Source organism: Heterocephalus glaber, unplaced genomic scaffold (assembly GCF_053883595.1).
Source record: "Heterocephalus glaber isolate CG9 unplaced genomic scaffold, H.glaber_assembly_v1.0 deba00000122, whole genome shotgun sequence".
NCBI lineage: Eukaryota > Metazoa > Chordata > Mammalia > Rodentia > Bathyergidae > Heterocephalus > Heterocephalus glaber.
The window spans coordinates 45,662,687-45,681,732 of record NW_028258138.1 but is presented as its reverse complement, the minus strand read 5'-3'; the positions used below and the strand labels follow the sequence as shown (position 1 = coordinate 45,681,732).

General features: G+C 32.3%; 1 protein-coding gene across 1 annotated transcript in view; it reads right to left on the bottom strand.

The window, feature by feature from the left end:
• Epha6 (EPH receptor A6) overlaps window positions 1–19,046 on the bottom strand; it is a 916,320-nt gene that overhangs the window by 275,514 nt on the left and 621,760 nt on the right. The window contains 3 exon segments of the mRNA XM_021238833.2: window positions 1,439–1,564; window positions 4,584–4,654; window positions 8,613–8,721. Coding sequence (XP_021094492.1) covers window positions 1,439–1,564; window positions 4,584–4,654; window positions 8,613–8,721 — 306 coding nt within the window.

Sequence of the window (19,046 nt, the reverse complement as noted above, 5' to 3'; positions counted from 1 at the left end):
GGCCATATAGAAGATGAGGTGATCCACTGTTCACAGAGAATGGAATGAGGTCAGAAAGGACTCTCTCCAAATATCCCTGGAATTCTTGAGGTAGAATTGGTATTCTGTGTACCTGAAAAACAGGTTTAGCTTCTTGGCCATATGACCAGTACAGTTACACACAACCTTGAGTTTGGAGGAGCCCTGCAGTTGGTTTAATGCTCTGTTGTCACTATCTTAAAATTCTTAATTTTTTAAACAAGATACTACAATTTCATTTTGCACTGGGCCCTGCAAATTATGTAGCTTGTCCTTCTATGGTACAGGATTTGGAAAGGGACAAAGAACAAGCTGCTTTTTTTGGTCTTTGCAAAGACATGATAACTGACGGCAACAGCTACACTGCAACAACTATTACTGCCAAGGATCACACATATGCAGCATCTACAGGAGATCAATAATCCCTTCAGGATCCAGACTTCCTTCTCATTTTTTAGGAAGACATGCTTCCTTACCCCATCCTGCTGCCTTTTTAGCTGCATGGATAGTTTCCTCGTTACTGACTATATGTGTGTCCATATAATGTATCTGAACCACTGAGATGTTAATATATATTTTTGCAGTTTCCAGTTTATTGCCTCAAAGACACATAGATTAAACTTTCTTTTTTCTCCTACGGACTAGATGGCAGATGTGCTGATGACTCAGCTTTGTCCATTCAAAGGAGGAAGATGTGCTATGCAAAGGCAACACAAGAAGTAAAGAGTTAGGTCCATGAAAGCTCTTCTGGTTGACAGGTCCTCTGTAGTAGCATCAACTACTTACCTTGGGTCAAGGACTTAAAATCTTTATTCTGGAGACCCTATGTTTTATCAACTTAGCCCCTTTCCTAACTGATCTATAGCACAACTTTTTGTGTGCTAATTCATAATGCTTTGTACATATCCAGAATAGTTGGATAATAAGGTATGTGGAGACTTCAAATACTCTACTTAGGGAGAATTATTAATTTAAAAGGATATAAAACTATTTTGAACCAAATTTTCTCCTCAGTGATTCTCAGAACACCTCTCGGTCTTGAGATCATCAAAATCATCATTATGAATACTAATTAGAGTACAGTCTATGTCTGTAGATTTTAGAGCTTGAGTAAATTTATAATAATCCCATGACAAGCTCCTAAAATTGCATTTTTCAAAATAAATTTGTGAAGTGTACTTTCACTATGACTTTTCTTCACTATGAAAGAAGACTATAGGATTTTTAAAATAATGTGAAATTTCTCATTGTTTGGAAACTGAATATGAGCACCATAAAGAATAATACAATGAATATAAGATAATTTTATTTCTTAAAAATTTTCAGTCACTAAAACTGTTAAGATCTAAAATATTACATTGATAATACAGTTGCAAATCCATTAAGGAATCATATGCTCAAGTCTAGATTTTATATTTACCTGCCCCAATGACTCTCTCAATGCGAATTCTGGAAGGATCAATCTCTCTTGCAAATTCGTGGACTGCTAGGGATGGATCTTCATAGGTATCTGGATCAATGTAAGTTTTAATTCCTGGGAAACGTACTGCAAAAAAAAAAAAGACTGATTTAGGTTAGAGTATTGTAGAATTCATACATTTTGTGACTATTTAAAGGAATAACATACATAAATAGTCAGTCTTGCTACATATTCAAACTTTTGTTTTCCTACTACCCTATCTTCACCCCTCCCCTCTTTAAAACTTTGACTATACATGGCCAAACATTTATTTACCTTAAAGTTAATTTAAAATGAGTATGTAGTTCATAGAGAGTGAGCAAACAGGTTCCAGAAAACACATTTTTTACTTCTCTAAAAAGTTTAATCAGCTTACTCATCCATTATAAGACTCATACACTTCACATCTGATTTAGCTCAGGAAATGTGGGAAATGAGGCACAAGCTTCACCCCAAAATTAGCTAGTCATTTATAGTACCTCCCACATCCTTCATATTCACAAGCACTAGGTTTTTCTGGTCTCATACTCTGGTACTGTAGTCTCCCCACTCCTTTTGAGAAACTCCCCAAGAGTAAAGAGCAGAATCTGTGATACAGATACGGGGAGGGGCACTACAGATAACAGCCCTTTTCTGTGCTCTCATAGTTGCTTCCAAGGCCAAACTTAAAAGTTGAGCCCATTTGTAACGCTAAGAAGGGTAAAAATCAAAGTCCCAAGTCTTGTCATTAGTTGTGTAGCTGCTGCTGCTTTTTCTAGTGGATGGAGTGCTCACAGTCTAAGGGGGAGCTGGGATGATGAGTTGGGATCCCTGAGAAATTGAAATGTAGGCTTCCTGTTCATTTGTATCTCAACTAGTTACGCTGCAAATATTCTTGTCTTGCTCCTCAATTCCTGTTTACCACTTTAGATTGCTAGTATGTGGAGGGCAGATCATTTCACTGTATTTTTGGATCCTTCTAAATATCTTAGACATGGCTTTATAGGTAATAAAAACACAACTCTTTACTGAATGTTAATTTGTATGGATTAAGTGACTAATGCTAAATTTATGGCCAAATGTATGATACTTGCTTCATAGAAATAGAAGGCCATACTAATTCAGAGTTAAGTGTTGTTTGGGTCTCCTTAGAAACATACTTTTGAAAGAAAATTTGAAAAACAAACCAACAGTAATATAGTAAATGTAGAGTAAGTGACGAAATGCCCATTATTGGCAGTAATTTGCTTCATTAATTCTTCTATGCTTATTGCCTTCATTTATTAAATTCTGTCTGCTGTCTTCTTAGCACTTGATATGCATCAAGAGAAAATTAGTATTTCTCAAAATAGCACCAGGAAAGCATATTTTTGGGTATTCTTATCCCTGGTATGGATTTTGATATGCTGTGCTTTTCTTCACTTTTCAAACTTTAGGTTGAAGGGAAGAGGAAAAGAGAACTGAGTATCTGCCCCTCTATTTCTTATGCCACTCTATAGGTTTTTGTTTTTTTTTAACTAAGAGTTGTGATTTCCGATTGAGTTTTATAAGCTCAAATCTAGTACCTACTAGTAGGTGACTAATTGTACCCAAACAGATACATGGACATGTTGAAAGATTAGGTACAGATAACAAGTGTCATTTCCCAATGCATGCATAGTTTTAAAAAATAATCTAGTTATCTAAGGTGACACATTGCTGTAGAATAAACTGTTTACTTAACATCACTTTATTTTTTGTAAATACATCTATGCATTATAGGGGAAAATGACCAAACTTAGTTTCAATTTTGAATGTCTAGTTGCTCATTTCACTTATCCTTGTCTTCTTAAACATCAGTTTGTCTTTCTTTTAGCTCTCTTGCTGCTTCAGGTGATTTTGATTACTTCTTGCTGAGCCCATCTGGTTTAGTTCATGCTGTACTGCTGCTTAGAAAACAGATAATAAATACCTCAGGAGCACCTTCTTCTTCTACATCTTAGTACTAAATGCCGAGCAGTGAATCTTAAACTTGCCCAGTATAAGTCATCTGTCCAGGTCTCTGGATCGAGGTTTCAGCAACTTGTTTACCGTGTTTCCAGTATATCCTATGCCAAGCATTGGTTGTTTCTGCTCTGCCAGTGTGGCGGGGCTCATATCTGCTTTACAAAAGAACAATCTGGGAGAGCTGTTGCAAATTAAGTGCTTTAACCCTCCCCTATGCCTTCTGAGTCAGAACCCTGGGGAATGGGTGGTGGAATATTATAATATAGATAATCACTGGACAACTCCTTAAACTTCATAGTCTTAGAAATAGCTCAAAATCATCCCACTGATTTGTAAGATCCGTACTTAAATTCTTTCCTTCCCTTGGAGGGTGATACATACAGATTGGAAAGTCCCTCATACCTTTTGCTTAATGTGAAATAAAAGATGAGTTTAAATTGTTAAGCAAGTTGTTTCATGTATCATTTCTGTACTATGTTTAATCAGCGAACAAACACTGCTTTCTGTTAATTCAATGACTCGCCAATAGAGAACCTGTCTTGGCAAAGCAGTTTGCAATTCAGAGGTGGAGGTGGAAGCGGAGGTGGGTGTTAGGGAGGAGAGGATGGCAATTATCAAACCAACTATAGTGGTAATTATAGCTTGCTTGGGAAGAGATCTTCAAATGAATATAACCTTGTAGTCAGAGCAAGGATTTCATACATATTCTAAGAGTTAAAGAGATGATACTCTTTTTTTAGTGTTAATGAATTGTAAATTGCTTTGTTATATGTTTCAAATGACAGTCCTTATAAGAAGAAATGAAGTTTCCTTAATATCTCTATATCTAATGCTCCACTAAATAAAACCAAGTCATGTTCTGGAGCCATTATGAATGACAAATAACTAGATATAATCAGTCAACATGTATTTTTAGCAAATTCAGTCTCTTGTATTTTCTAGCAAGCAGAATTGGAAAAAAGGTAATGAGAAGCAGGTGCAATTTCTACAAACAAACTTGGAAGCAGATGAAAGCTTTAACACTGAAAGGTTGGAAATACTTTTTTTTTCATTCTCAACTCAATAGATACAATTTGAAATAAACTCCTAAAGTGCTGAGGAATATAAAATAGTAATGGAAGGAAGTTACTGCATTACTTACAATGTCCATTCTGTAAGTGGTTTCTTCTCTTCTCTTCTGACTTCATTTTGGCCTTTATATACCACTGACACCTTTTATAGAAGTAAACAGAAACCTATTTTAATAATTATTCAAGATAAGAATGAAAAGCACTTAAAATTTATCATCTATGGGCAAAGTTTTTGTCATACAGACTAATATAAGACTATTTTACAATGTGAAAATACTCTACAGAAAATTTTTGATGCACATCAAAATTAGCCTCAGATAAGAATAAAATACTGTCAGATAGATTGATCCATAAGATAGAAATCTTACAAATTGTTCTATAATCAGCTGTAACCATCATTTCTTATCTTATATGACTTCTAATAACTAGAGTTGGTAAAAAGCACTAAAAGTCAAATAAAAAAGTAAGTTTATGTCAGAATCCCAGAAATTTAGAAAATTGTCTTTCATTTTCAGTGCTAAATGGCATAAGGTTTCTTTGTTAATGTTTGAAATTTGGTCAAGGCATATTTTATTCCCTTTCTGGATAACTGGGCTCCCATGATGTCTTCAGCATGAATAAATTCACTAATATTTACATGATTTGACAATCCATAAATTGCTAATTTCAACTGGATAAACAGAATATCTGCAGTACACAATGCAATCATTGAGAGTGAGTTTTGCTTCAACTTTTATGGCTATTTGAGTATTTATTCAGAAACGTCTTACAGTTTCCATAAAATAATTTCTGTAAATGCTCCTCTACCAAAGTGCATAAGAGATGCTTCAAAATGAATTTTTAAAATCTTGTGGAATTTAAGTAGTGCTCTCCAATATGTAGAATATTAAGGCAGTTACTGATATCATATAATTTGGTAAGTATAGAAATTTAAAACTGAAAATAATTTAGTACAAATTTTTCTTTATCATTAAATTTACTTTGTAAGTGGTACTCAGGTTTTACTCCAAGAATCCCAAGTAAAGATAAAATTTGAGCCCTTCTATCAAATTTATTAAGTCCAACTTATTTAGTCTTCAGAGACTGAAATGTTTTAAATTTGTCATCATCACATGTTATAACATTTCTTTCTCTTATCTTGATAAAATGCTTTTCTACTTATATGTGCTATTTAAATAATTGTTTACTAAAATATTGTATGAGAAAATAAGGCCTTAATTTCATGTTTGCAAATTAACATATATTACACCCAATTGTGGTATATATTGAATTACTATTAAATATTAAAAATCAACTTTCATAATGAGTGGATGGCATTTTTTTCTGTTGGTGATAAATATGACACTACTGTTAAAATACCCTAAATTTCTAATGAACTTTCAAACTGGAAAATAATCTTTTGAATAAAAATTAGCCACTATATTTAAATTATCACAGTTTAATTATACATGGTATAATTTCTGTCTTTGGAGTTAAGATCAAGAGGACCCCCTTATACTTTAATAGCTGGATAAGCTTCCTGGGCTCTAGAGAGGATTGTCTGTAAATTAGGTGCTATTTAATTATAGATGAAGTATTATCCAGTTAATAGTGCCTAAAAATTCACACACATGGGCAACATCCCATTGCTACTGCATAAAGTTTGTTAATGTGGTTTTTAAAACATGTAGCAATATACAAAATATATGTAACTTGACTCCCTCTCTCTCTCGTGCGCGCAATAGAGATTGAATCAAGGTCCTCACATTACATATACTAGGTAAGTGCTCTAACACTCAGGTACTATATCCCTAGAACATTTTAAAATTTTTATTTTAAGAGAATATCTTGCTAACTTACTCAGGCTGGCCTTGAACTTGTGATCCTCCTGCCTTAGTCTCCCAAATAAGTGGGATTATAAGTACAGTATACACCATCATATCAGGGTGCAAATTGACTTTTAAAAATCTAATGAAACTGTCATTGTGACTTTACATGCAAAAAACAAGCATGCTTTTATTTTGTTTTCCTTTTTCCAGGTGTGAGCCTTTTATCTCCCTGAAAAAATTTTTTTTTATTCCTCCCTTCCCCACACACCATTACTGTCTCCTGAGCCTTCTCCTTGCAAGAGAGTTCTAGATCAGATAGGAATTTTAACACTTTTATTAGAAAAAAAAAAAAAAACAACAACTTTCACCAAGATGCGTATTTTCTGTTTGATTGTTTGTTTTTATAATCAGTTGACTCCTGCTAGTGATTAGGGATTTTGCAGGCCATGTCTGGTATTTGTAGGCTATGGGAGCAAATATTGTGTCTTTACTCAATGGTTAATTGGTTCAGAGACTCCAAACTTTGTTTTCTATTTATTACAAAATATAGGCTGTATCAAAGCTGTAACAAAGAATTATTGGAGGTTAGCTCTAGAAATGAAAGAAGAGAATCATGGGAAATTTCTGGGCAACAGTATCTAAATGCAAAATGGTATGTCCAAAGTAGTATTTTTATTAAGATGAAATTATCATCATTTCTTGTCTTCTTTCATGTCTGTTTTTTTCTTATTACTACAGCTAGTATTCTATTATCTAAAAATCACTCTTTTAAAACAAGAGATCATTTCTATTAATTCTAAGAGCATTACTATGTCTGTTGTATAGCTAAACTTTTTAACATAGTGGCCAATATGTTCCCTTTATAATTCATTTCATTAAATAATCACAATTTTCAATATGACCACTTTAGAATATTTATTATTTCTGTGTTCCTTGATAAGTTCTGTAAAAGTAGGTTTCTTTCAAGGAAATCTTAACAGATGGCATTAGCATTTTGTCAGGGACTCATTCTTGATAAGTGCGGCCCAAGTACTTGTCAATGTATTGGTCTATAGTTTGTAATCTGGTGTCAAAATTGTAGATAACTTTTTATATATGCATATCATAGCTTAAAACTCCATGGACTTAGCAGTATTTTGTATACCACTAGAGAAGCCTGTTCTGCATTTCATTGGGATCTTAAAATGAATTTTAATAAATAGGTACCTAAACAGAATTCTAAAAGTAAATAAAATAATGGCTGTTTATAGTTCAATGAACTATTGCCCCGAATGTACCTCCTTATTGTTTCTGTTTGTTTACTAGATATCAGGGTTTTCTAGTAGGCTTTGTATACTTCAACCAAAATTAGGATGGATATATGTAATTTGATTAGTATTTTCACTGCAGTTTTAAATCATGATATTAGTATTTTGTAGTATATATATTTATGGATTATCTAGAAGTCTTAAAGTATGTTTTGTGATCCTATTGATATCTAAGAAAAATACATTTTCTCTTTGGAGGAATGACCTGAAGATACTTGTGGCTTCTCAAAAAAGTCTTGGCCAAATAGCAAGGGTAAAATAAGAAGTACTATGTACATTTTAAAACAATTTCTGAGACATTATCTTCATTCTTCTAAATTTTAGTCACAATCTGGCTCACAGTAATGATCTAATATATTTAAGAGCCAATAAAAGATTTTAATATATTATTACACCAAACCTATGTAAAAGAGAGAAATCTAAGGTTCAGATGAGTGAAGCACTTCCACTTGTCAGGATCCAAATCTTAATATTTTGCTCTGTTGGATTTGTCATTACTTTGAAATTTTATCCATATTACCCTATGGTGGTGAAATACCAGATTCATAAAACCAATTAACCAAATTCTAATGTAGAGAGTTTCAATATCTAATTGATAAAAACATCATTTTATATATATGACTAAGTTTTAAAAGATTTAATATAACTTGTTCTATTGTTTTTTTCTAAGAAAAGTCTTTTTCATTGTATAATCTGATTATAGTAAAGAAAAACTCAGAATTAACTTATTGATAACAAAATTTTGATTCATAGTTTTCAAACAACATTTGCCAAGTGTTTGGATGCTTCCATCTGCAGGGACTTGCTGATATCTATGACTAATGAAGGGGCTTAAATTCCAGTGTAAAGCTGATTATCCACCCTGAATCCACCAGCATCCCTCTCTGTCTCAGACATGCTTTGTTAAATTTAGAACATTTGAATATACAGTGTATAAAGAGTAGTTGTTCACAGATGTTGGAAAAATCTGGTATGTTTCAGTTACCTCCCAGTGATTAAGAAGAACAAAGTGAGGATGACGAGGAGAGTGAATCCCCCAACGGCTGCAGTGGCTATCACGAGAATCTGCCCTTGTTCTGCCGCCATGTCAGAAGCTGAAACACAGATGTCATATTAAAATTTCCCTGGTGACATTTCGCTACCCAAATTATGTTACAACATAGGGAAACCAAAAACCCAACACATTTGGCCTTTATTTCAGTACTTGGCACATAGGATGGTAACCCAAAATAAATATGCTTTGTGTAATAATTGTAATTATCCACAATATAAACCTTTCTTTCTTACAAAAGTATAATAAACAGAATCTTTATACCGTACATTTTAAGATTAAGCATGTGTTGCAAAATGAAATTAGCCGATAGACTAACGAACTACATAATCGCTCATTTTATTTCCTCTAAAACAACTTGGCTAATAAAAAAGGCTTTACAGTTTTGGGTCTGTTAAGAATGATTTTACATGGATTTCACTGAACTAAATTCAAACATTAAAGTTTCAAATTCTCACCTCCACAGCAGGATTAGATATTAGGCAGTAACTTGAAAAATGATATTTTAAAGCTTCATTTTATTAGAAAGAAAAAGCCAGATAACATGGAAACAACATATTACATTGTTCATTGACTGTCACATACATATTCCAGTTCTGGAGATCAAACCCAGGACACTGTACACGCTGTGCAAGAAAAATTTATCTTAGATCTTCCATGGCTATTTCACTAATCTTCCAAGAATTTAAAAAATATATGAATTCATTTAAGTTATTAGTATTTCTTGATTTCTGTATTGCTGAATCTTTAATGAGATTTTTTTTATTGGAGAGATGGAAAATTAACTCAGAATACAGATAAGGGAACAGAAGCACAGAGAAGCTGCAGAACTTGCTCTCATAGAGCTAGAACCAGAATTCAAGCCTTCAAAATTGTACTGTATTTCCCCTTTTTATACTGTAGTTCACAACAATAATTCTGTCAATATTCTATAATATTAAATCAGTAAGATCTTTTAGTAGCTCTTAAGTTGAATAAAGCCTATATTAAAGCTCTGATTGCTACAGAACAGTGATGGCGAACTTTTTAGAGCTTTCAGTGATATAAACAACCCACTGCAGCCATGTGTGCTCTAGGTTTGCCACCACTGCTATAGATAACGTCCATTGATCTCATCAATCATAGAGAGCAAACTGAATCAAAGAAAATAGTCTGCCCAAAAATGTATACATCAGGAAAAGAAAAACTTGTATAAATATTTTAATATTAAATTTATTATCATGAGATAAGTAGAAGTTAACTTTGACTTCTACAATTGCAAGAGGTACTCAAAGTGGTGACCATTAACTTCCAGACATTTATTATTACAGAAAACTGCTGAAGTGGGTATACATGTTTTTGCTGGACTCTGTATATAACTAAAAGCAAACTGTATAATTTTGTGCCATAAAATTTATTAAACTTGTGTATTTTAAGTCTACCCTTAAAATAGGGTTTTTTTCTTGGAATTAAGTATGTACTTTATTTAAGTATGTACTTTATTTAAGTACATATGTGGTACTTAATTATTAATTAAGGATGTAATACTATGTGTAAATATATATACAGAACAATAATATTCTCATGAAAATGACATATCCACTAGAAAATATATGAACCTTAAATGAATTGATTGTTGAGTCAGTAAGAAGCCAGTCACAGCAAAGAGACTTAAAAAAATCTTAATGTAAATGAAAACAAATCATTTTTCAGTAAGAGAAATGTATTAAACCTTGGAATTACATTTGAATCACTATGATTTAATCAAGATATTTTCAGACAATCTATTACAGTGTTGCGTTTTAGCTCAATCTGTGCAGAGACAAGTTAAATAGCTACATCTTATCCAATAAGTAATGTACTGATGCTTTTTTATTAGGTTATGACTGAATTTCCTAGTCTTCAAAATAACACTGACATCTTGGGAATTAATATTATGCTAAAAAATGTCACATTTTCTCATTGAAATTTATTAAATAACAAAGTTTAAGAAACTGATGCCATAGAAAACAACATTAAAATTTGAAGATAAGAAGATAACATTTTAAAAAGAAAACATTTACATAGCAACTGTTGTGTTTATAAAATATAGAATATAGTGCAAGAATTTTACACCTGGAACATGTATTTTCAGAGTAGTCAGGTAGCTAGTAATTTATTGAGACCATGTATTCAAAGTGCATATTGGAAATAACATTACGCAACTCAGTATCCTTTGAAAATCAGAATACACTGTTTTAGAAAATTCTGTTGCCTTCAAAAATTATTACACTATCACTTATACTAATATGTCTTTTTTCACACAAGTGTGATTAAATAAATATATATATATATTCCTTTCTTTAAAATTTTAATTGGCCAATAGAATATTACATTGTGACATTTTGAAAAGTATACATTTCTATATAATTGTCTCATATTTCTGTACTAAGGACACTAAATACTCCTCTGGGAGAATAAAACATACAAATAACTGGTCAATTGAAAATAAGAATGTTTAATGAGGCACATAAATGATCCCATGATGAGGCTGGAAGGATTTGAAAAATATCAACATCATCATCTTCATCAACAACTGCCATGATTTATTTAATAGTAAACTACATTCCTATAAGAATTAATAGAGCTTCAAATTCATTATCAGAAGGATCTGACATATAGGTGCTATCATTCCTAGTTGAAGTGTCTACATCACTTGCCTAGGGCCACACATATTGTACACAAAAAGCGGGCAATTCAGCTCTGATTTGCCTTTCTCCAAGGCCGTGCTATTGGCTGTGTTCGAGCCACCATTCAATCTACTTTTACACCCAGATCTTTTGCTGAAAAGAAGGAGGAGAAGGAGAAAGTGATGTTTTTTGCTACAGCTGCAACTACTTTGATTCATTTCAATAGACAGACGCACTTTTGCTATATATTGAATGGACTATCTACATGCCTCGAGTACTTGTCTGTAGCGCTATTTACTAATTTTTTCAATGCTGAAGAAAAAAAACTATTTCTAATTAGTTTTACAGGATAAAATGTCTCCATGTCTTAATCTTATAAACAATGCCAACAGAGAGAGTTTACTGGTTCTTAAAAAAAAAAAGCACAGCGAAGACTATGGTAAGAAGTGAAATATATTTATGACTAGCTGATTGGAAACGTCCCTCTGTTTACTAGAAGTTGTATTCTTTTTTAAAAAGATAAGCATATTAAAATGATCTATTTTATAGAAAAAGCATTTTCTTAAGAGGAAACAACTGTCCAAAAAAATTGCAACAAAATTGTTACTATGCAAGGATTTATCACCTCACCAATCTTGGCATAAGTCAGAATGACATTATTAAGTGAGATTTGCTTTAGTTGTTTCTATTGAGAGAAAAAAAAGTGAAGATCTTTACTTGAAATAAAAATACAAAAAATAGATATCATATCTTTAAGAAAGTGTGTAAAAAAAGCAATTTGGCTATTTTTAACCAGAGCTTTCTTCTGTGGAAGTATGTGATTTTGTCTCCCTATCTGTAATTAAGACTATTCTAGTGTATATTTATATTTCAAAGTATAATCTGTTATTTGTATTCTGTGTTACTTTCTATAAAATAGCTTTGTAAAGTTAACTCTTTTCTGTTATGAACAATTTTTTAAAGTTATTGCAGATAGCAGTTACCTGATTGTCTGAATAAAATATTTTTTAAAAATGCTATCCAGCGAAGTAAATTGTCTTCATCATTTTACCAAAATTATATATCTCAGCAAAGAAATGGATTATCAGTAGCTAGTGAACAAATCACTTTTAAAGTTTCTTGACAGGCAACAGAGGAAAATTGTCCTCTTGGGTCATATACTGAAAGACGCACGGCAAAGAAATCTTACGTGAAATCTTCTAAAACACACACACACACAACAACAACAACAATATACAATGTATACTATTTAATCTGAACAATCTCAATACCACGTGCTCAAGTAGAGAGCAAAAAGAGATACAAATAAAAGCTAAGGAGGTGTTTCTCCTAGAAGAAAATATTCTTCTAACTTTGAAGATGATATTATGTTGGCCGTATGGTCTTAAAAGCATGACATCATCTTTGATATGTCTACAACTGCAAGTTCCAAGTAAACTTTTCCATCATGCTTTATATCATCCAGTGGTCACCAGTATTAGCACAGTCTAATGTCAAGCTTCAGCCCCACGTCATTAGACAAGTTTTCTGATTTTCAGTTGAGTTGCCTTTCCACAGTGTCTCTTCCCAATCCTTCTCACATTAGGTGCTTCGATAATTATTTTTCCAAATAACATAAAATTATTCAGAATTTTTTCCATTGTCTAGAGAGTAAAATCATTTCTTCCTAGTGGGCATCCCATTTTCAGAGATATCTACACATGCAATTTTAGAGTCAGCCTTCACATAGTTCTTTCCTCTGCTTTCCCGGTGATCATTGATTCTGTCACTTCTATCTTCTAAGTATTCCTAAGATTCATCCCCATTCTTTCCAATTCTCATTGCTATTGTCATTCAGGTACACATCAAATATATGAAATATATATTGCTGTTGAACAATAGCAAGTAAGATAAAAAATAAGAAGAGATATTCTAAACAGACACCTAACTGGTGTTCACAAATTAAGAATGCACAGTTTACTCCATAATAGAGCTTTGATTTCCAACTCTTTTACTTCAGACATATTTATTGATTTCCAAGTTCATAAAACAGTGCAGTAGCAATAGATTAGAATTTAGGTTGTAGTGGAGGAGATATCTTCAGAAAAAGAGCTGATCAGAAGTGCACACTCCAAAGAAGACTGACAGAGGTGAGAGCCACTACTTTACACTCCCACTAACAAGTAGAAGAGTTCCACTCTCCCTGAAGCCTCACTAGCATTTGTTATACATTTTTTCATGTATTTATTGGTCATTTGTACTTTTTCTTCTGAGAAGTGTTACTCATTTTGGTTACCTATTTTTTGATTGGGTCTTTTATTTAGGGGAATCTAAATTTTTGAATTCTTTATATAGTAGTCCTCTGTCCAAGGAATAGTTGGCAAAATTTTTTCTCATTTTGTAGGTCGTTTTATCATTTTGTTGGTTGTTTCCTTTGATGTGCAACAGCTTTTTAAATTGATATGGTCCCATTTGTTGATTCCTGATAGAAAGTCTTTGCCTTTGCCTACGTCTTACAGAAGATTAACTGTTTTTATTTTAATTTAACAGGGATATATGCATAACCATGTTTATAGCAAGACAATTAATAATAGCTAAATCTTGGAAATGGCCTATATGCTCATTAACAAATAAATGGATAAAGAAAATGGGGTATTTATACACAATGAGCCATTGGCAGGTAAATTGTTGCATTTTAAAACCAAAATATTAAATAAGTCAGACACATAAGAATAAGTTGTGTGGTTTCTTATATGAGAAACTCAAAGTATATCTATCTATCTATATCTATCTATCTATCAATCTCTCTATCTATCTGTCTATAGCAAAATAAAAGATAGACAAATAGGAAGTAGGGAGATATTTTTCAAATGGATGGAGGAATAAGAATCAGAGGTAGGGGAGGGAGGAGAGGGAAAGGTGATGGAAAGAAAATGAATTGAAGAGATAAAAAATAAAAATAGAGCTTTTGCAAATGGGAAGAGGACTGAGAGTTGGAAGGAGAAGAGAGGGAGGGGAAGCATAGGGAACAAAAATTTAGGATGTATTGTACACCTGTACCAACCTCCCATGACAAATACCATTATTATGTACTGCAAATGTACTAATAAAAAAGAAATGAGGCAAAATGAATATATGACAAAAATTGCAAGATGCATACTAGTCAGGATTCAGATGTTTAAGATCAACAGCCCTGCAAAATTCAAAGAGTAGCAAAAGATTTACTGTTATAATTCACTACACTTACAGGACCATCCAAGATCAATTTAAAAAATACTAAGTCCAATATATTTAAAAGGGTGAAAGTTTGTGAAGTCCTGATTAGAAAAACATTTCTTTACAAAACATGCAAAAGTTATAAAAATAATGATTTTGAGACTGAACCCATAGATGAAAATTTCATAAAAAATGGTTTATTTTTTGAAGTTATCAGGTGTTTAGCACATCTGAATTATACTTGAGCATCTTGAGAGGGAAAAATAATATCTTTCATCTTTCTGTATAACAAGGGATTAACATAATTCCTTACACAGTATAGGTATTAATAAATGTATGTTGCTTGTAAAAAAGAGATAAAAATTCATTTCAGATATTAGACACAAAGATTAAATCTCTCTCACTAAGAAACAGTTTTCTTCTTTAATTTACATGGCAATGTTAAACACATCTAACTTTCACAAATGATTCCTTCCATATTAATACTCTGGAATTTAATGTTTAGTGATAAATTGGTAGAAAATAGTGAATTAAATTTTTCCCTAAATATTCTTGCCTAAATATTAAATATATTTGGAGGAAAAAAGTATAAACATAATGTTTTATTGACATGTTTCTATTAATGTCATTCAATATCTGTACTATCTATAAACACTGAAAATATCTCTAAAATTAGAAATCAAAGAGAGAATGACAAAAAGTCTCTGTTCCACTCATGGAAGTTGATTATTGAATTTTAAACTGATGGAAACCTTATAGTCATCTTGAAGCAGAAAACTTTAATAGTGGCTAGGTTGTTCAGCATGATTTCATGTAGCTCTGTTTCTTCTACTCTACACTACTCCAGCAACAATATGATTCAGCAGGTCAGACTGGGACTGCACTAGAACACCATAGATAGCAAGATTCACTTTTCCTGATGACCTCAATTCACTTATCTGACAAAAATACAAATAATACAGGGATAACTGGAAAATGTGAGTTTGATACAACTTGATGTAGAGGTAGAAGCAGACGCAGATATGCAGCATAATAAAATTCTCCTTCCTCCTGCCCTCCCTCCTTTTCTTCCTTCCTTCCTCTTTTTTTTCAAGAGATGATTTTGTTTATTAAGGAGTGGTTAAGATGTCCTGACATAGGTAGGCTTCATATGACAAATTTCAAAAATAAAAATAATGTGATTAAAGCACCTAAATAATTAGAAGTATTGTCAACATTCTAAATGTTAAACATTTAATTTGTAATTGTCAATATTTCATGCAGTTACTGGCAGTTGATATAGGTTTTTGAGAACATTATTGCAATGAAAATATTTATCTTCATACATACATACATTATTATTTTTTAATATAGAATAGGATTTCTTTACAAATTTCACACATTCCCCAGATCACTGGCCTAAAACCCATGATTCTCACTTTCAAATACTATTCATCATGTGTCATAATATTAAGAATGAGTATCTGTGTATTGATAAGCCTACCTATGTGCTTGAGGTTATAACTTCTTAATATAATAGGTACTGTGGCTTGAGGTAAATAGTTTTATAATTGAATGTATAGACATTAGAGATCACAATCATAAGGTTAATAAATGCAGAAATTTAATTGCATTCTATTTTTCATAGAAAATGTTTAAATAAAGTAATTTCAATTTAAAATTTATTGGCTTATTTAGAAAAAAATTCTAGAACAGTTCTTGAGGAAATTCTTATTCACTGATTGATCCACTTTTCACTCAGAAGGAACAAAAATATCCATCTTTGAGAATGTGCTAAAAAAAGTTATAGAGTTTGGGGAGATGAAGACTAAGGCTTGGTTCCTCATCATCACAGAACTTTTTCTTTAGTGACACAAGTAGATATATAACTCTTAATGATAATATGGGGAGATTATTTCTAAAATGTAGATACGGGTGAGAGTCAAAAGGGAAGCATGAGAGAATGAAGATAGAAAGAAATGAAGGAGGATTTTTAAAGGAGATGATTCTTAGGCTAAACCTGAAGCCATCAGAAGAAATTTGCAAGTAACCCAGTGGTGAGTAGACTGGGACATTCTAGTTTGAAGAAACAGTATCACAAATAGTGCAGAGATACAAAAAAGCCTGGCATCTTCAAGAGGTGTCTGTATATACTTTGAAATATCTGAGACATAGGCCAAAATGAAACAGAAAATGTGGGAGTGATAGGCAAGTAATAGATGGGAAAATTTACAGTGACACCAGTCATTGTACTTGCGTTTTCCTTATGGTATTATTAATAATTAGATTCAAGAGCAGAGTAGAAGGAGATATTAGTTTACTCAGAATTGCAATTTTTACTGGAGGTATAAAATTGTTGAAAATTCATGAGAAGACTCTGTGATAAGTTCAACAAAGAAGAAAATAGAATCAAGACTGAGAAATTACTGATGACCTAGTTGGATAGCTTGGATTTGGCTCAAATCTCATAATACCATTTACTTTTCAGATGCATGAGCAATAAAATCTCATTTTTCATTAAGCCAGCTGAGTTTTCTCACTTAAAATTGAGAGCCCTATAATAAACTAGGAGTTGAAAGAATTTAATTGTAAGAATGTCTTACTATAAGCAGAGCAGTGGGGGAATAAACATGTCTATATTTTAAAACTTCATATTAGTAACGACTCATTGTTTATTATGTTGCTTGAGCTAAAGATTTGCTATGTAACTTTATGATTTTCTTTATATTTTAATGGTAAAGACAGCTTCCTCAGTCTCTTCACCTAAAACCCGACAGATGGGATTGGAAAACTACGGCAAAATGGAGTGGAAAAGTTTTACCTTTCCAAAATAGCCTTTGTTATACAAATAATATTAGCTGTTCTGTCAAGAGAGTCTCTAATTTATGTTCCCATTAATAGAATGATAGTTTTAAGAAGAAAATCAGTCCTGTCTTATATTTAATAGATCTCATATTGATTTATAAAAAGTATATGGATGCAAAAAACAAACAAACCAAAACCCAAAATAAAGACAAATTGAGCAGACATCATTTCTGGCAAGTTTAGCAAGATAGTATGTTAAAATCAGAATGTGAAAGAATCAGCTGAATTCAAACTCATCTAATTATAAACTCATTACTGCCAAAATACTGAAGCAAGATAAAACCTATGTGAGGCTTTTACTTAATTTTTACAGTTGATAAGGCAGATTATGGCTTCAATAAAAGTATTAAAAGAGGCCCAGATAAATCATCAATGTTAGGGGGCCAATTTCTGTTAGCTGTATAAACTCAAGCATATTGTCTCAAATAATTTATCAAGTAGGCATCTAGGGACTTTTCTTCTGCTTCATGCTAACACTTATTTCAGCAGCCCTAAAAGTGATTAAGTCCCACGGATGTTTTTGGATGTTTGTAACCTCTTTGGAAAAATGTCAAACTATTTACTTTATACAATCACTAAGCAAACATTGGAATCAATTTTGGAGAAATTCAAAGGAATCCCACACTAATTTTAAAAGGGTCAACCCTAAGGTACAATAAAACTATGCTTTATCAATTTTCTGCCTCCCTTCAATTATTTACATGATGCTTCTCCTCAAATCCTGTTCATGAATCCTCCAAGTTAAATTTTTTGAATTTGAAGCAAAATAGTTTTATGCCTAGTATCACCCTACTACTTAATACTATTATTTTAAAGAAAATAAGATTATTTGCTGCACATATTGATCTTTTACTAATTTTTTACTCCACAGTCTATAGAGTCAAGTTCATTTAATATGAAGCTTAAAGGTTGAGCACGTACCTCAGTGGTACAGTGCTTCTCTAGAATGTACAAGGCCCTAGGTTTGATCTCCAGTACTGGAAAAATAAAAGAGAAAAGAAGGAGCTTAATAGTGTGATCTGCATGGACGAGGGAATAAATGCTCCTTTAAAAATGAATTAAAGGGGAATTTTTCCTGACATATCTATTCACAATGTCATATAATATAAACTGGAATTGTGTTTTCTCTGTTCATTTTAAAATTATCTTCATGATATAGTATTGATTTTAGACAAACTGGGTATTTGCCAATATGGCAGATAGAAAATCCTCTTCCTAGATGCTAATGTGGATTTAGTTTGTAAAAAATTAGAATTTATTTCAAGAAACAAAAAATTAGGCTATCCTAAATGCTGTTAGAAATAATTGAACATCACTAACTTTAACAAAGCTGAAATCATTTTCTTTGGCAGACAAAAGCCAGTTGATCACAACTCTATCCAACAAGAGAGGCTATTTTCATTTTCTGCAAGCCTACTTCCCATTGTTTATCCAGAAATGCATGCTGCAAAATTATGCAGCCCAGCATAACTTCTTCTATTACTTCTCTTCAGGTTTCTTTCTAATGACATGGAACACCTGCTTTGAAAAATTTCCAGGCCAGAATTGTCTTTTTTCATGGTATCTCATGGTACGAGACTGTAAACTCTCAACCTAGAGCATATCTAATTTTGGGAGCAGAGTAAAATCTGCTTCCTAAGGACAATCTTTGCTTTGCCTGCAGTCCAATTTTGGTGCAAAT